Raw genomic sequence first — 16,439 nt, forward strand, 5'->3', positions numbered from 1 at the left:
GCATGCACCGGGTTATTACTATAATGACAACAATGTTGACAGTAGTGTGACCAAACTGTGCCACCCTGTATGGTCACAAACGGTTTAAAAGAGGGGCATAGCTACCATGATGTTGATCATTGATTTTTCTGTCTTCAGCTTCATAATCGTGGTATTTAGAAACTGGATGTGAGGCAACAGGGTTAGGTCAGACTGTAAAACAGCTCATGGATTGGCTAAATACTTGTCAATGATAAGTCATTAGCTAATGAGCACACTACAGACAATTGCTACTGTTATTGCTCACCTCAGAGCACTTTCTTGTTGTCTTATAAAAAGCTGTCAGAAAAAAAAATAATTGTTTTTGTTCATTCCCATGATGCAGAATTTAGGTTTCAGTCTATTGGATCTATTGCGGCCTTTGGCCTGGGAGCTTGAGGGTCCTGCACTCTGCACTCTTCTGGACAGAGAGCTCGGATGTTGTTCCAGAGATCTGTTGGAGCCTCTCACCTAGCTTGGGGGTTTCTGCACCGAGCATGCGGTCAGTCGTGGGCATCTTTCTGATGTACTCGTGGGTTTTTATTGTCTCATCCTGGAGTGTGGCACTGACACTCATTAGTTCCCAGCCTCCTTCCTTCTGCTTAGTTTACAGTATCAGGGTGCTGGACTTGGGATGAAACCCTCCATGAGCTTCCTCGTCTTGATGTTAGTGGCTTGTATCTCCTCCTTTGGCCAGCTTATTATCCCAGAAGGGTACCTGATCATGGGCAGGGCGTAGGTGTTGATAGCCCGGATCTTGTTCTTACCATTCAGCTGACTCCTCAAGACTTGTCTGACCCTTTGCAGGTACTTGGTTGCAGCTTTTCCAGCGACCTCTCCATGGTTCCCATTTGCCTGTGGGATCCCCAGTTACTTGTAACTGTCTTCTATGTCGGAATTGTTGCCTTCTCGTAGTTTGTTCCCCTTAGTTCTGACTACCTTCCCTCTCTCTGTTGTCATCTGATTACACTTCTCCAGTTTGAACGACATTCCGATGTCATTGCTGTATATCCTGGTGTTGTGTTGGAAATCCTTTTTTTTTTTTTTTTTGCCATATAGGAACCTTAAATTCTTCAACTATTTGTGTTAAAAAAAAACATGCAGAAATGGTCCTTTTCATGTTCGAGGCTTGTGAGAAAAAATAATCTAAACATTATATTTCTTGCTTGCATTGCGTGTATGCTTATTCTTATCATAAGATATAATGTGTTATCAAAAGTGAACACAACGACAAAAAAGAAATGGAAAAATGCTTTCTTGGTTCTCCATCTGAGGCTTTATTCAAGCGTACTAACGTAGGTACATGAGACACAAAGTCAATAGAAGTAAACAACATATTTGAAGTATTTGAATGTGATAGCTGTATACAAGTATTAACATTGCTCTCAATAATAATATGATACTGTGGGATGAATTTTGGGATTTTTTTTTTTATTGGTTCCAAGGAAGCGTGCGTAGTTCACATTTTACTTGTACCCCTAGCAACAAGAGGCATGCTTCATAACCTGTTAACTCTCTTGTCTTAAATTTAAATGGACAATATAAACATTGGTACCGTTTTATATGTTTACATAGTAAAAAAGCGTAACCATTTACTGTGACCAGTGTCCTTATAAAGATGAAGACAACACAGTGATGGAAACATCCCTGATTTTGATGCGGCAATCTCTTACACCACCCCGTCAGTTATTTTCTTTGTTATTTATTATAGCTTGTCAAAGTAAGGTAAAGGGTTTTTCTGTGAGGTGTTTAGATTATTTTTCTACCCCCTGCAAGTCTGTATGTGTGTAGGCATGGGACTGCGTGTTTGTGTGCAGCATGTCTGTGAGAATGAGTACACAGGCTTGGATTTTCACACTGGAGGTGCCAATTAGCTCTTGGAGATGACAAGAGAGCATGAGTTGGCTCAGCAGTAACGAGCTGCTCCAACAAAACCTCTCTGCCTGCTTCTTACTTTGTCTCGCCTCTTATCACCTATCCGCTTAGAATCTACGCCTATTTTGCTGCCATCCAGTCGCTTGCTCCATTTCTACTGCTTATTTCCGCTGTCTTTTTTTTTGCATTGGCCATCGCTTTCACTCCTTCTCTGCCTGGTTGTTCATTTTCTGTGGGCCCCCAGCTGTCTCATTATAGTACTCGGCTTCGAGCAGACTTTTTATTTCTCTTTCTTCTGCTCTGCTGTACCCAACTGCTCTATCTAAAATCTCTCTCTTCATTCAGCCTCGTTCTTTCATGTTTACTTCTTCCTCATCTACATGTTTTCTGTTCAATAATCATTTTAGCCAGTGATTTAAAAACATCTTTATTCAGAACCACTGTGGTACCCAAGGAGCAATTGTTTTGTGTCAAAGGAGAGATCCAAGGCCTACCTGCCATTAATAAATCTTCTGTGTAAAAGGAACCACTTTACTGTGTGAATTCATGCACATAGATGTGAATAATAAGAGTTATGTGCCACACCAAGTATTTACTTGGGGGGGAAATGACCTTTGAGCAATGACTTTTGTTCCTGCCACGTCTTATGTCTTTAACTGTGTTCATATTCTTGACATTCTTTGACCTGTCACTGTGCGGTTGGTTGGGTGTGCTGGTAAGATTTCCACCTGGGCAGCTGTCCAGTAAATCAGTCAGACTCCTTTAAGCGGGGCATATTTTGTCCTCTTGAGCTAGTTTCAGAAAATTCTTACAAGCTATTCAACAAAATGGAAAATTTGAGATGGGCGAGTTCGGGTGGAGATTCTGCAAGTGAGGTACTCTTTTTGATCTTTGATCATGACCAGAGTAGGAGTGGAGATTGAAAATGCGAGAGCAAGCCCAAACTATTGAAGATAAAATATATTTTAAAAGCTGAACAACATACAATAAGGTTTCTCTGCCTTATCTGGTTAAAGGTTGTAATGTCAATAAGTCATTATAACAGTGTGTCTGATTCTAATTACTGATGGTAGCGTCTTATCCCTTGATGTCACGTAATATTGTTTTCATTGCCACCAATGTCTCAGTTATGTACAAGGTCTTCTTTCAGCGTCGATGGCGTGATGCACCACTGCACCGCAACATTGGCCACCTATAAAAAAGCCTGGAAGAATAGATTCGACATACATCGCAGCCTGTGGTTTGTGTCAGATTTGGACCATCATGTTTTACATTTGGTTCCACTGTTTTCCACTTACTTTTTAGATTTTATATTTATGTTTAATTTTTCACAGAAAATTACTTTTTACAGTTATGAAAATGTTGTGGGTGAAAATCCAGCCCTTTCAACCAGTAACTCTTTGAAAAGACAGATGAGGAGTTGGGAGTGACAGTCCTAAGAAAACTAATGCTGCAACCAAAGTCAATCTTTGTGTGTAATCAAGACAAACCACCAGCTTTGACAGAATACCTGGAAATGAGAACAGTTGGTGTTGGTAAACCATAATTTAAACTTTGACACCAGAATCTTGGGTGAACATCCTCACATCAGTGTTATTAAAGTGTACTGATCAGCTACGCAGGTTGCAAACCTCTCAACCGTTGTGCTCCCAGATTAAGTCGTGTTCCTGCACGATTTAAGAGGATAAGTGATTTTGAAAATAGATGAATGAATGTGAGATGTTTTTAAGACTGGAACTGCCATTTGGACATATTTGTTTACTTAGTGCTGTCCCATTCTGTTTAACAGTTAAAAATACGAGTGCTTGTGGCAGGGTGTATAAAGTAGAGAATGTTTTGTTCAGAAAACAGCCTGAGCCAGAAAATTAGTTTCAAGGGCGTGCAAGCTCAGAAACTAGCAACGCAATCAATGAGATGCTGATATTGATTACCAACCCACACAGATTTATTCTTGGTCAATTTGAAGTGTGGACCATTAAAACTACTGTACACTCACTGTACTCACTGCATTACTGTAGTAAAGGTCTGGTGAGTCACTACTTACAGATATAGCAACTCAGACGTCAGCAAAAGGTCAGCTGGCTGACAGCCACTGGGAGTCCCACTTTCTTTCCGGGTGCATCTATTTTCCTCTGTAAACACGCCCCTTTCACTCAATTGGAAAGTCTCACCAAGAGATGTTGCTTTTTTTTTTTTTTGTCATAAAGCGTTGACTTGGATATGTCTGTGAAGGTTCTCAGTCATCAAGGTCATTGAAGTCTAAGGAGTTTGGAAAGAAATGTGTCTGGACTTGATTTCCTGAAGATGTTTTAAATCTCATAGAAGCTTCTTCATTTTTAAGAACAAATGGTGGAGAGTCCCAGATTTTTAAGCCCTAGTGGGAATGTGCCTAAGAGGGTTGTTGGCCCACTATTGATCCTCTGCCATAATCACAGGCAGTGTTGGATATGTTACTTTAAAAAAGTAATTAATTACTAATTACTTAGTCAATATTGTATTTAAAATACTTATCTAATTACTGTGTCAGAAAAGTAACTTAATTACTAAATAAGTAATTTAACTAAATACTTCTTAAGGCAGCACGGTGGCACGGTGGTTAGCACTGTTGCCGCACCACCAAGGCTGGAGACGGAGCAAACTGGAAGAGCATATGGGAGAAGGACGCAACCCATACCGGCAATGCTCAGTGGCTAGTGGATCTGAGGGCAGACCACAGCGACCTCCCCAAACAGGGTCCAGTAACCATCACAGTGGCAGATATCCAAGAAAGGGTCTCCAGTATGAAGAGTTGGACAGCACCAGGCCCTGACATGGTTCACGCCTACTGGCTGAAGAAGCTGACTGCACTCCACGAGCGCCTGGCAGCACAAATGAACCAGCTGCTAGTTGACGAGAGAGACACCCGGAATGGCTAACCAAAGGCCGGACAGTCCTGATCCTCAAGGCCCCCAGAAGGGACCGGTCCCCTCCAACTACTGACCAATAACCTGCCTCAGCACCACGTGGAAGCTCCTGTCAGGCATCATATCGGCTAAGATGAACAGGCACATGGGTCAATACATGAGCGGGGCATAGAAAGGGATGGGCAAGAATACCAGAGGCGCAAAACACCAGCTACTGGCAGACCAAGCAGTCAGCCGAGACTGCAGGACCAGACTGACCAACCTGTGCACTGTCTGGATTGATTACAAGAAGGCCTATGACTCAATGCCCCACTCTTGGATCCTGGAATGCCTAGAACTATATAAGATCAACATGACCCTGAGAGCCTTCATCAGGAACTCAATGGGGATGTGGCGGGCAACACTGGAGGCCAACCTCGAGCCCATAGCACAAGTCACCATCAAGTGCTACTATCAAGATCTACCAAGGAGATGCTCTGTCCCCACTGCTGTTCTGCATAGGCCTTAACCCCCTCAGTGAGATAATTGACAAGACTGGCTACGGATACCGACTACGGAATGGAACAGTTGTCAGGCACCTCCTGTACATGGATGACATCAAGCTGTATGCCAAGAGTGAACGAGACATCGATTCACTGATCCACACTACCAGGCTATACAGCAATGACATCGGAATGTCGTTTGGGCTGGAGAAATGTAGTCGGATGGTAACAAAGAGAGGGAAGGTAGTCAGAACGGATGGGATCAAACTACCAGAAGGCAACATTGCAGACATAGAGGACAGTTACAAGTACCTGGGGATCCCACAGGCGAATGGGAAGAGGCCGCTAGGAAAGCTGCAACCACCAAGTACCTGCAGAGGGTCAGGAAAGTCCTGAGGAGTCAGCTGAATGGTAAGAACAAGATCCGGGCTATCAACACCTAAGCCCTGCCCGTGATCAGATACCCTGCTGGGGTAATAGGCTGGCCAAAGGAGGAGATAGAAGCCACTGACATAAAGACAAGAAAGCTCCTTACCATGCATGGAGGGTTTCACCCCAAGTCCAGCACCCTGAGGCTGTACGCTAAGCGGAAGGAAGGAGGCTGGGGACTGGTGAGTGTCAGCTCCACAGTCCAGGATGAGACAACGAACATCCATGAATACATCACGAAAATGGCCCCAACTGACAGCGTGCTCAGTGAATACCTTAGGCAGCAGAAATCCAAGAAAGTGGAGGAAGGCGAGGAACCATCATGGAAGGACAGGCCCCTGCACGGTATGTACCACCGGCAGATAGAGGAGGTGGCTGATATCCAGAAATCCTACCAGTGGCTGGACAAAGCTGGACTGAAAGACAGCACGGAAGCACTAATCATGGCAGCACAGGAACAAGCACTAAGCACAAGATCCATTGAGGCTGGGGTCTATCACACCAGGCAAGACCCCAGGTGCAGGCTGTGTATAGATGCCCCAGAGACAATCCAGCACATAACAGCAGGGTGCAAGATGCTAGCAGGCAAGGCATACATGTAACGCGATAACCAAGTGGCATAGTGTACAGGAACATCTGTGCCGAGTATAACCTGGAAGTCCCGAGGTCAAAATGGGAGATGCCCCCAAGGGTGGTGGAGAATGACCGAGCTAAGATCCTGTGGGACTTCCAGATACAGACGGACAAAATGGTGGTGGCTAACCAACCGGACATAGTGGTGGTAGACAAACAGAAGAAGACGGCCGTAGTGATCGATCTAGTGGTTTCGAATGACAGCAGCATCAGGAAGAAGGAGCACGAGAAGCTCGAGAAATACCAAGGGCTCAGAGAAGAGCTCGAGAAGATGTGGAGGGTGAAGGTGACGGTGGTTCCAGTGGTAAGCGGAGCACTAGGTGCAGTGACTCCCAAGCTAGGCGAGTGGCTCCAGCAGATCCCGGGAACAATATCGGAGATCTCTGTCCAGAAGAGCGCAGTCCTGGGAACAGCTAAGATACTGCGCAGGACCCTCAAGCTCCCAGGCCTCTGGTAGAGGACCCGAGCTTGAAGGATTAACCGCCCACAGGGGCGAGTGGGGATTTTTTTATTTTATATATATATATAATGGCTGTTGGAGCATAGACGCCATACTTTAAATGTGATGCACTAACAAAGAATTCTGAATCTCACTTATTTCTGAACCCAGAGGTCTGAACCTAGAAGTAAGGTTAATCAGTTAGCAACCTACTTCAAACTTAAAGACAGTGTTTGTTATCATTTAACTGCCTCTCTTTTTTACCTGCTAACCACTACTGCAACTGCTAACCCTGCTCAGGAACTAGGTTACATGGCTTAACAGAGATTTTGATACCCATTAACTCTGACAGGGATTCTAGGTTTGGTCAAACCAGTTACCAAAGAAATGGCTGCGTTGAACCTCCCCTGGTATCCCTGACCAGCAACCTGTATGGCAATATGATGCATCTGAAGAAGACTTCACCACTGTCTTCATCTTTTCTGACTTTCTATAATGTACAATTCACTCTTTATTTCTTTACCATAACATTTGACAGATTTTCATGCATTTTTTTTTTTTTTTGCTTTCCTTTAATTTGGAAAAAGCAACACACGACTAAGTTCAGTCAAAACTTTCTTCTTGAACTCAGTAAGGTCCCCAGTTTAGGTTATAACTGGGATTATTATTCTACGAAAACATATGATTATTATTATTTTTGTTATATACTTTACACTGTGATCCAGAGGAATTTGTTTATTCATGTTTTGTTTTTACTTATTTGAATATTTCCATCCCTTTTTGTTGGTTTGCTGTTCATTTTCTTTGGTACAGAAACTTGAAAAGTAATGGAATACATGCAACATGATCTATGATCTCTGCTGCATTTGGGTCCTCACCTCTACATTCCACTCTGTTTGTTATCATCATGACTTCACTAATATGAATAAAAAGACTAAAGAGAATGAAGTAAGTGAATGAAAAATCCTGCCAGGAGATAAAGTCAGCTAGCTTAAAACCATTTAAAGCACTCAGCAATTTAAGTACAATTACAATACAGTAGTTGGCACATATTTTTCCTTGCTCTCTTCTCACTGTTTCTTTAATTCCTGATGTCATAAAACATATGAGATCAGAAGCCATAGCAAAAAACCTCAAGGGGTTCAATAGATCTGATAAAATGAAAGGGGAATCTAATATCGGCTGTCGTGGTTACCCCTGAATTTGATCTACGGTTGGTCAGAGCAGCAGCAACTGAATCGCATACTCTGGGTCTGTGCGTTTCTTAAAAGTTACCTCATGTTCTGTTCAGTCATAATACATTTATAGAATATGTGACATCATTTTGGAGAGCCGGAGTGCTCCGGCTGGGTTTTGGTTTCCTCTAATATGAAATGTTGAAATAAAGGAATAGATGTTACAGCATCCATTAACAGCTCTTATCGCTGCCCTGTAATTTAGTTTTAACTAATATCCATGAAAATGTGATTAAAGTTTTGTCTTTTTTCTCCAAAGAAGTTCAGTTAATTTCACAACTTTTCAGCTTTCCTCTCAAAGTTAAAATGGTTATCATGTTAACCTTAATCAAGTTACATAAGCAAATTATCTAAAATGAAACGCACATGAGGACACGTGTTCATGTTTAGTTAAAAGTTTATTTTTACAGATTTTTTTGCTGCTCTTTTATTTTCATTATCACGCACAAAATGTGGACGCTCTGATTAATTACGTTTTTGTTTTTTTGTTTTTACCTTTCAGTGCAGAAAAAAAAGAAAGCCCAAAAAAGAGTTTGTGCTTTGGAGTCTTAAAAGCAACCATAATTTTAAATCTATTTATTCTCAAAACTGTTACTTTAATTTGGAAGCGAAGTGCCAGCCCTCAGCTAAGAAGCAAAAATAAACTCTTCTAATAAGTGATGCTTTCTTATTGCTCTCCAAAATGTAAATTTTCTTCTGCTGGCTAAAACATCAAAGAAAAAGTCAAATGCAGAAAAAGTAAGGGGTTGTTTTTCTTCTCCTTCTTCTCTGTGGTTAAAATTACCTCTTGTCATTTGCTTCTTCACATGCGGTGGCTTTAGACGCTGGCTCCCTCGGTCACAGCTTGATGCCATTACAAGGCAGACAGCTCATCAAGATAAGTGACAAATGCTTGACCAACAGAAGGGAGAAGGGCAAGGTTTAAAATGCCATTTCGGCCTCAAGGCTATAATTGGCATACTGCTTTAAGCAAGCAGCAGTTGTTGTGTTCAAGTGCCACATGGCAGTGGCACGAATCGGCACAATCTTATCTTTTCTATGCTCTGTGACTGATTCCCATGTGGTATACAGATTGTATAATGAAGCTGGACCATGAAAACGCACAGATGTTATTGTGAGCCACACTGCCAGTGGTTGGCAGAACAGCCTGCTGCTTGAATGGTCCTGCAATGTGTTTTTTGTGTGTGGGTGGAGGCATGAGGGAAAGGAAGTGAGATCAGCAGAGGGAGCCTACTGGTTTCAATGTGCCATGGCATGTGTTGGTACAAGGGGAGCTACATTTGTTGATGCAGTGTGTAGACAGGTCTGCTCAGCGGCACTTCAGGATGCAGGCAACCTGTGTGATACCTGATGTTCTTCTGTGTGTATACTACCAATGAATGCGCTACACCTGAAAAATGGGTGCATATCTAAAGGCATAGTTGTTTTTTATATTTTCTGTCATCCCTGTTATGATCATATCATGAACACAGTTCTGACTGCAAGATGCCCTGCACATATTTTGTTTGTGTGAGGCACCCAATCATAAGAAAATTATGGAGGGGAACAGGACTTAAGTCTGTATTGATGGAGCACCAATGTCGAGTATAAGATAAATAAGTTCAATAAGGTGAGATCATTAGAAGGAACATGATTTGTTGATATACAGAATTCAATTAAGGCATTTGGCGATTAGACTCCAATGGCCTATCACTAGAAGGAGGAGATGGAATTCCAGCAGAGATAAGGACTAGGAAAGGACCCCTTGACTCTCGATGCTGGTGGTGGAGATGGAGGCTTGGATGGAGCATGATTAACAAGGAAGAGCCGGGGCTGGGAGGAGGTGGTTCGGACGAAGGTGTCTACAAGGGAGAATAACAGATGAGCAGTGAGATTTAAAGTATGTTGAATGGAATCTGATTGGCCTGAAAAAGGCGGGCAGAAAGATGATTGGAGTAGACCAGTGGTGTCTCAGTGGGCTTGACACCATGAGAAAGTGGAAGTGATGAGAAGCTTAGATTAGTCACCAAACACCTGGAAAGCAGACAGATGTGTAATTACAGACATAAGCACAAGCTTCGTTAATATTCTGATCTATGAAAAATAGTACACTACAAATAGCTATTGTAGTAGAGTCTAAGAATAAAAATACAGTTAGAAATTGGCATATAAATCGCTTCAGAATAACTGACCGATATGTCCACTGAAAGTCTTGTAGACATTAACATCAATGTGTTTTCATTGTTTACATTAGAGTTTTACCCTATTAATCTATACAATCTGCTGATAGATCAGTAATTCATCAAAACCATAGAGACATGGAGTCAGTAGAATTCCAGTGAATCACAGCTGGTTGGTTAAACTATGATGGTAATGGCTTATGCGTTGTCAGAGACATTTTTTTAATCCCTCTTCTATGCAAAGTAAACATCCACATAAAGGTGCTCGGTGTGGTCTTGTGGTCTTGTCTGAAAGTAGACAAGAAAAGCCTTGCTGGGTCCTCAAGGATTTCTAATACAGAAACAAAACACACCTCAGGAAAAACCCTGAGATTAAATTAGTGCGCTTGAAAAGCCCCACAAAAGGACCTCTTCACACACCCCTAAAATATTTAGACCACATCAAATAGAGCGACCTTCTTTAAAAACCTGCTTCAAAAATGAATTTTTTTTTTAAAATAACTTTGAAATAACTTTCATAACTACCCTGCAAATAATAATTGTTTGCAGGGTAGCATTGATTGGTCATGAAAAGGTCAAGCACATTTTTTTAACTTTTTTCCTAACTGCTATTCTACTGAAAACTATGAAAATGGAATGCTTTCAACTTACAATTTGTATCCTTTTATACTGAACTACCAATATCATTATTTCAGAATGCATTTTTTTAAGTATTTTTTTTCCTGGTATAAAGAAAAATCTTAAAATTCCTCTTTTTGAGACTAGAGGAAGGTTAGCGGGAAGGCTTGAGGATGAGGTTCTCGGGTGCTGGGTTTCTGGCTGGGCCTAGGGGGCTTGGTCCTTGACTGGTGTATTGCCAGGGCTGTGAGTTGGTGCATGCACTGAGACCATGGGCCTGGGAAGCTTTCTGAGCACTGGTCAAACCAGGGGCCCCCTTTTGCTGGCAAGGAGGTTTTTACCATCTTTTGCAGGTGCTCTCTGCTTTTGAGGAGACCATCCTGCAGCCAGGAATCTACCTTTCCTCCCGATCCCTAAGTACTTGCCTCCTCCTGCTCCATCATTCACATGAATGGATGCAGGTGCATCACTGAGGTGCAGGGGAGGTCCTCCTTTTCTGTGCCCTCATGTGCTGGGTGGAGGCTTACGTAATTTTAATATTTTGTTCCAATGTACAGCACTTTGCATCAGCTGTGGTTGTTTTAAAGTGCTTTATAAATAAAGATGATGATGAGGAAGAGGACGAGCTGGCCGTCTGATGAGGTTCTGGGCAAGTGTTTTTTGTATATGTGCATGAGGAAATGCATGCACCCACTATTAGACACTGACATGGAGAAACCTTATAATCACAAGCGTGCTCACACACACAGGTACTCATAGACACATTATCTTGGGCTGCTGCTGCTTCCACAAATATCGGGTATTATTAGTACCGTGTACTGTTCAGTAACATTGTCACTGTTATTTATGCATGTGTTGGTTGTTGCTGTCCCTTTCTCTCTCTATCCCTCTCCTTCTCCACTTTACTTTTTTCATTTTTCCCATCCCCAGTCTTGTCCCTTATCACTGTCATTATCCAAAATAAAATAATCCTAGAAACTATCTAATAAAACATGACTATCAAGTAGGCCTTTATAACAAATGCTATAATGCTCCATTTGTGAAAGCCAATTGGCATTTCTTGGCCTTTAGTCGACAACTCTGATTTCTACAGTCGAACAGGACAGGGGAAAAAATTCTCTAAAACATTGAAGATAGTAGTGTCCTGTGACTATTACAGACAGTTTCTTTGCAGTGTTTCTTTAAATTGAATATTGTAGTGTTTTATCAAGATCACATGAACTAAGTTGGCTTCAAGCTTTACAGCAGAGTATCTAAAATGCAATCAGTCTACTACATAGTGACAGTGCTCCAGACCTACAAAGAAAGAAAAAACTAAACAAAAGCTGTATTAAAATAATTAAAACAACAATTATTTTTGTTCATTTGTTTGTTTCCTTGTTGACGTCTTAAAAAACAGCTAGAAAAGATGTTTTCAAAAAGAAGACTTCTGTCACTATTCTGGGTCTTATGACCCAGTGTTTTGAGTTTTAGTTCATTTTGATGTTTATAGTATGTTTAAGCTCATTAGGTCTCCTATGTTCATTTGCTTATTAGTTCCCCCTCGTGTTTCCAACCCATGTTAAGTCTCCCCTGCTCTTCATGTGTTTCATGTCTGTGTCTTACGTTGTCAAGTTCTGGTTGTCATGTCTGCGTCTCATTATGTTTCCTATTTTATTTTGAAGAGATCTTGTGTTTTTATATTATGGTTTATGTTTTGAGTCCTTTGTTGTACTGTTTCTTGTTTCCCTAGGTCTGTTATGGTTATCTTAGGTTTAGTTCTTTGGCTTTGTCATATAGCTTCCCTGTGTTCCATGTTATGTCCACTGTGACGTTTTTGTACCATGTTTCAGGTTCCTGTGTTCTGTCTCCCCAGTTGCTGTTAAGTTTGCATGTTTAGGATTCAGTCAGTGTGTTTCCTGTTTTACTTTGAAGGTCCATGTCTCATGTGAGTGTTTCTAGTTTTGCTTCCCTTGTCTCGTCCAGCCTGATTACTCCCAGCTGTGCTCTCCTTCTGTGTCTCATTCCCTCGTTATCCCTCTGTGTATTTAAGCCCTGTGTTTCTCTTTGTCAGTGTTGTAGTCTCCCCCATGCTGTGTGTGATTCTCCCCGTGTCTCCTGGTATACTTTATGATTAGCTTTCCCAGTTTAGTTTTGTATTGCCTGTGTTCTATTTTTCCAGCAATTAAAGCTGTGCTTTTGAGTTCAAGTTCTGTCCCCGTGAGTTTGCGTTTGGGTCCTCTCCTGCCTGCCACACAGCCAAAACATGACAAATTCTACATAACAAGAAGGGGAATTAGATAAGGTGCTTTCATGTAATCACAATATACACCTCCTAGTCGGGTTAATGTTATTACAATTTAAATGGCAAAAATCCAGAACACTGCTGTAATGCTGGTCCTCTTTAATGAAAAAGTAAAAGATAAAGCACAGGCAGAAGAAATTCAGCAACACTCCAGTAACATAATAATAGGGCTCCTTTGTATCTCACCCACCTATTATAATTGTGCATCAGCAAATTATAAAAATAATAATAAATAAATAAATAATGTGTGCATGCATTTGTGTGGCTACGTGTGAAAGGGAGCAAGCGCGGGATAATTTTGCCCATCTGCACTCACACAGTTGGAAATTCTGAGAATCTTTTAATGAGGTGTTTTCAGTCATTTGCGAGCCGAAACATCGGATGTGCTTGGCCATTTATCCTGAGTTCATCTGCGATTCGTTTTAGGCAGCGCTGACAGCTTGTTATCCAGTCAGTTTCCACCTAATCTCATAGCTCACCTCTTATCCATGTGAAATCTTGCTGCATTTAACTCTCATACCCAATTTTTCAGGAAGAGATTACACATAACTCTGAAACATAATTTGAAGTAAGGTTTTAGCTTTGCTTTACTTCAAAAGAAAGCTCTGATTTGGAGTGACTTTAGCCAAGGCCCCAAATTGCAGTTGCATTGCATTTAATTATTATCTAACCTTATCCCACAAATTAAAGTGCTCTGGGAGAAATATCAGTCTCCTGTTCTGCTTTTTGAATTTGATTCATAGTGTAATTTACTTTTACATCAAACATTTTAGCTCTTTTAAGATGGGACTGATTTCCCTCGTTTCAGCTACTCTTCCTTTCCCCCCTTGGTTAAAAGGCTTTTGTTCTTTTTTCCTTTCATGACCTTTTTAATGTTATTTCAAAACAAAGAAGATTGCAGGTTATCATCCCTCAAAGCTTGAGTAGTTTTAGTATGGACAGAAAAACATATGTGCTGCATTAATTTATCTTCAAAGAAACAGATCAAAGCTAAGATTAAAAGCTGGACAATACTCAAAGTCAATGAGAGCTGTCCACAGAGTACCAATACCTTTGGGCTAATCAAGTGATGCCATTACCTGTAGTCAGACCTGAGCCATTTACTGTGCAGTCTGAAAGTCAAAAGAATTCTTTGTTATTGGTGGTATTGATGCTTTAGGGATTAGCCTTTCCACTCCATTTCTGAAGGAGAGATGGCATATTATCATGATTGGAAGTAAAGAAATTAGTGTGTCTGGTTGCATTAGGTTGCATCAGGAAGGGAATCCAGCATTCAAATCTGTGCCAAATCAGACGTGCAGATCCAGCCACTGTGGTGACACTTTTGCGAGCAGGGAACAGCTGAAAAAAAAAAAAGGTGACTTGGGAAAAATGTGTGTTCCCCAACTGGTTGCGGAGTGGTTGTTGGAAACTGCTGACAACCAATGACTGTAGAAGACACCAACAGCTGAAATTAGCCTGAAAGTGGGTGCTGAACCAAAAATCTCATTTGAATATTTTTGGTCTCCCACAGAATGCTGGCGTCGCCTGCAGTTGAATTTGTGTTCCCAAGAATATGGGTTAATTTTTGGAGTTATTTAAATTCATTTAGTCTAGGTTATAACTGGCACAGAGAGCACTGTACCAAAACTTTTTAGACTTACTATCATCTTTTATGTATTTCAGTTCTCTCGCCTTGTATCACTTCCAGAAAAGAAAAAATGCAACGAATACTGAGGGTCTGACTTTATTGCCTCTGACGCCAGAAGAGTAAAGCAGCTAACATTCAATATTTCTAGGAAATATCTTTCATACTTTTGATTAAATGATTTAAGGTTAAATATTTGGTTGAATGTTTTGTGTTATCACAACTCGGTATTTGTTAGTAGAGATGTTCTTGGCCTTGGGACGTTTGCTACAAGGAGAAAGATATAAATGAAAACTTGTGTGGTATTTTGAACTGTTGAGTTGAAAATGTCCCACGTGCAAAACAGTTTAAGAAGCTACACCATTGTTGAACAGGCTCTATTAATTTCAGATGCATGTCAGCTACAGTGGTGTTTCACCGTATAAAGCAAAACGCTAATATAGACATTTCATGTCATTTTTAATTGAGAAATATTAAAACTTCACCCAGTTTCAAAGGACAAGAATACCACAGGTTATATTAAATTCTATGTATATATGTACATGTGCAACTGATGTTACAGCTACCCCTATCCAAAGCATTTGTATATGCCTGCATGTGTGTATGCATAGTCCAAAACTAAAAGATGTCAGAATCACGCACCACCACATCTGCTGTTTTTCAACCGTTTTGACCTTCTGTTCGAAGATTTAACAAATGGCCCAGTTGAGCTCACAGCCTGACACCGTACTGTCCGATGGACAGTACGGTGCATATTTAACAGGATCCACCAGCCTGCAACATCTCTGCTATAAAACCAAAGTCTTGCTAAGCTATTCAGTCACTCTTAGATGCAAGTCTGAGTGTACTGACAGCCTCTATTATATGCACCACTGGACAATCCGCAGCACTCAGACACTGCTACTAATGATAATGAAGGACGGCACACTCCTGTCTCTATTTTCTTTTAAGCCGGTTGCTGAACATTTTGGAAGTAACACACATTCCTGTTGTTATCAGACCTTTCTAATAATCACTATTTACTCCAAGGTCTTCACAACCACCTTGCAGTTTGTGTGACTGAGTGATTATAATGGTCTACAGAGTTGAGCTAAAATGAGCTTTCCTTCAAAAAAGAAGCCCTCATCAATCGGACCGTGTGGGGAACTGTTACATACCTGAACAAATAAAAAGCCAACAACAAAAGACTTTATAGGATCCCAGGGAGATGAGAGGATTTCAACATTAGTAAGAAAATTGCATCCAGCACGTTGGTAATATTTCACACTCACTTCTGCTACCTTCAAAATGAAGGTATATGTTTGTTGTTTATTTAAAGCTGTAAGAAAAGAGCTTTTTGCAATCAACTGAAAGCATGTTAGTCCAACATACAGGCTTACCAATACTACAGAACCAATAGGGCAAGAGCAAAAGATAAACTGCTGGTAACTCAATGACGGCTCAATAGGTCGAGTGGCATGTCCACTCACTGAAAAGTCAGTAGGTCAGTAGTAGTCAGTAGTAGTTTTTTGAGGAACATGTAGAATATAAAATTCCTCCAGATATGTCGATAAGCATGCATTTAGACTGTGTATTGCAGTGTACATTTCTGCCAAGTAAATTGCTAGCTTTTTAAATGAGAGAAAACTCCTCGACCAAACACATACTTTGTTAGTATTTTAGAATTGGGCTCCTTGTTAATGAATTCATGCTGTGAAGTCAAAGGTACAGCATTTTGCATGGTGTATACTGTAACTT

General features: G+C 41.0%; 1 protein-coding gene across 1 annotated transcript in view; it reads right to left on the bottom strand.

Moving 5' to 3' along the window:
• Positions 1 to 9,706: 9,706 nt before the first annotated feature.
• The window catches only part of LOC147312026 (E3 SUMO-protein ligase ZBED1-like), a 33,636-nt gene continuing 26,903 nt past the window's right edge, over positions 9,707 to 16,439 (bottom strand). Inside the window, exon 2 of the mRNA XM_086265677.1 lies at positions 9,707 to 9,855. Within this exon, the coding sequence (XP_086121803.1) occupies positions 9,707 to 9,855 (149 nt within the window). The remainder of the gene's footprint in view (positions 9,856 to 16,439) is intronic.

The sequence above is a fragment of the Aulonocara sp. 'chitande type north' Nkhata Bay genome, linkage group LG16 (assembly GCF_057382095.1).
Source record: "Aulonocara sp. 'chitande type north' Nkhata Bay isolate Kocher_YH1m ecotype deep benthic linkage group LG16, A_spYH_male_GT1.1, whole genome shotgun sequence".
Classification (NCBI taxonomy): Eukaryota; Metazoa; Chordata; class Actinopteri; order Cichliformes; family Cichlidae; genus Aulonocara; species Aulonocara sp. 'chitande type north' Nkhata Bay.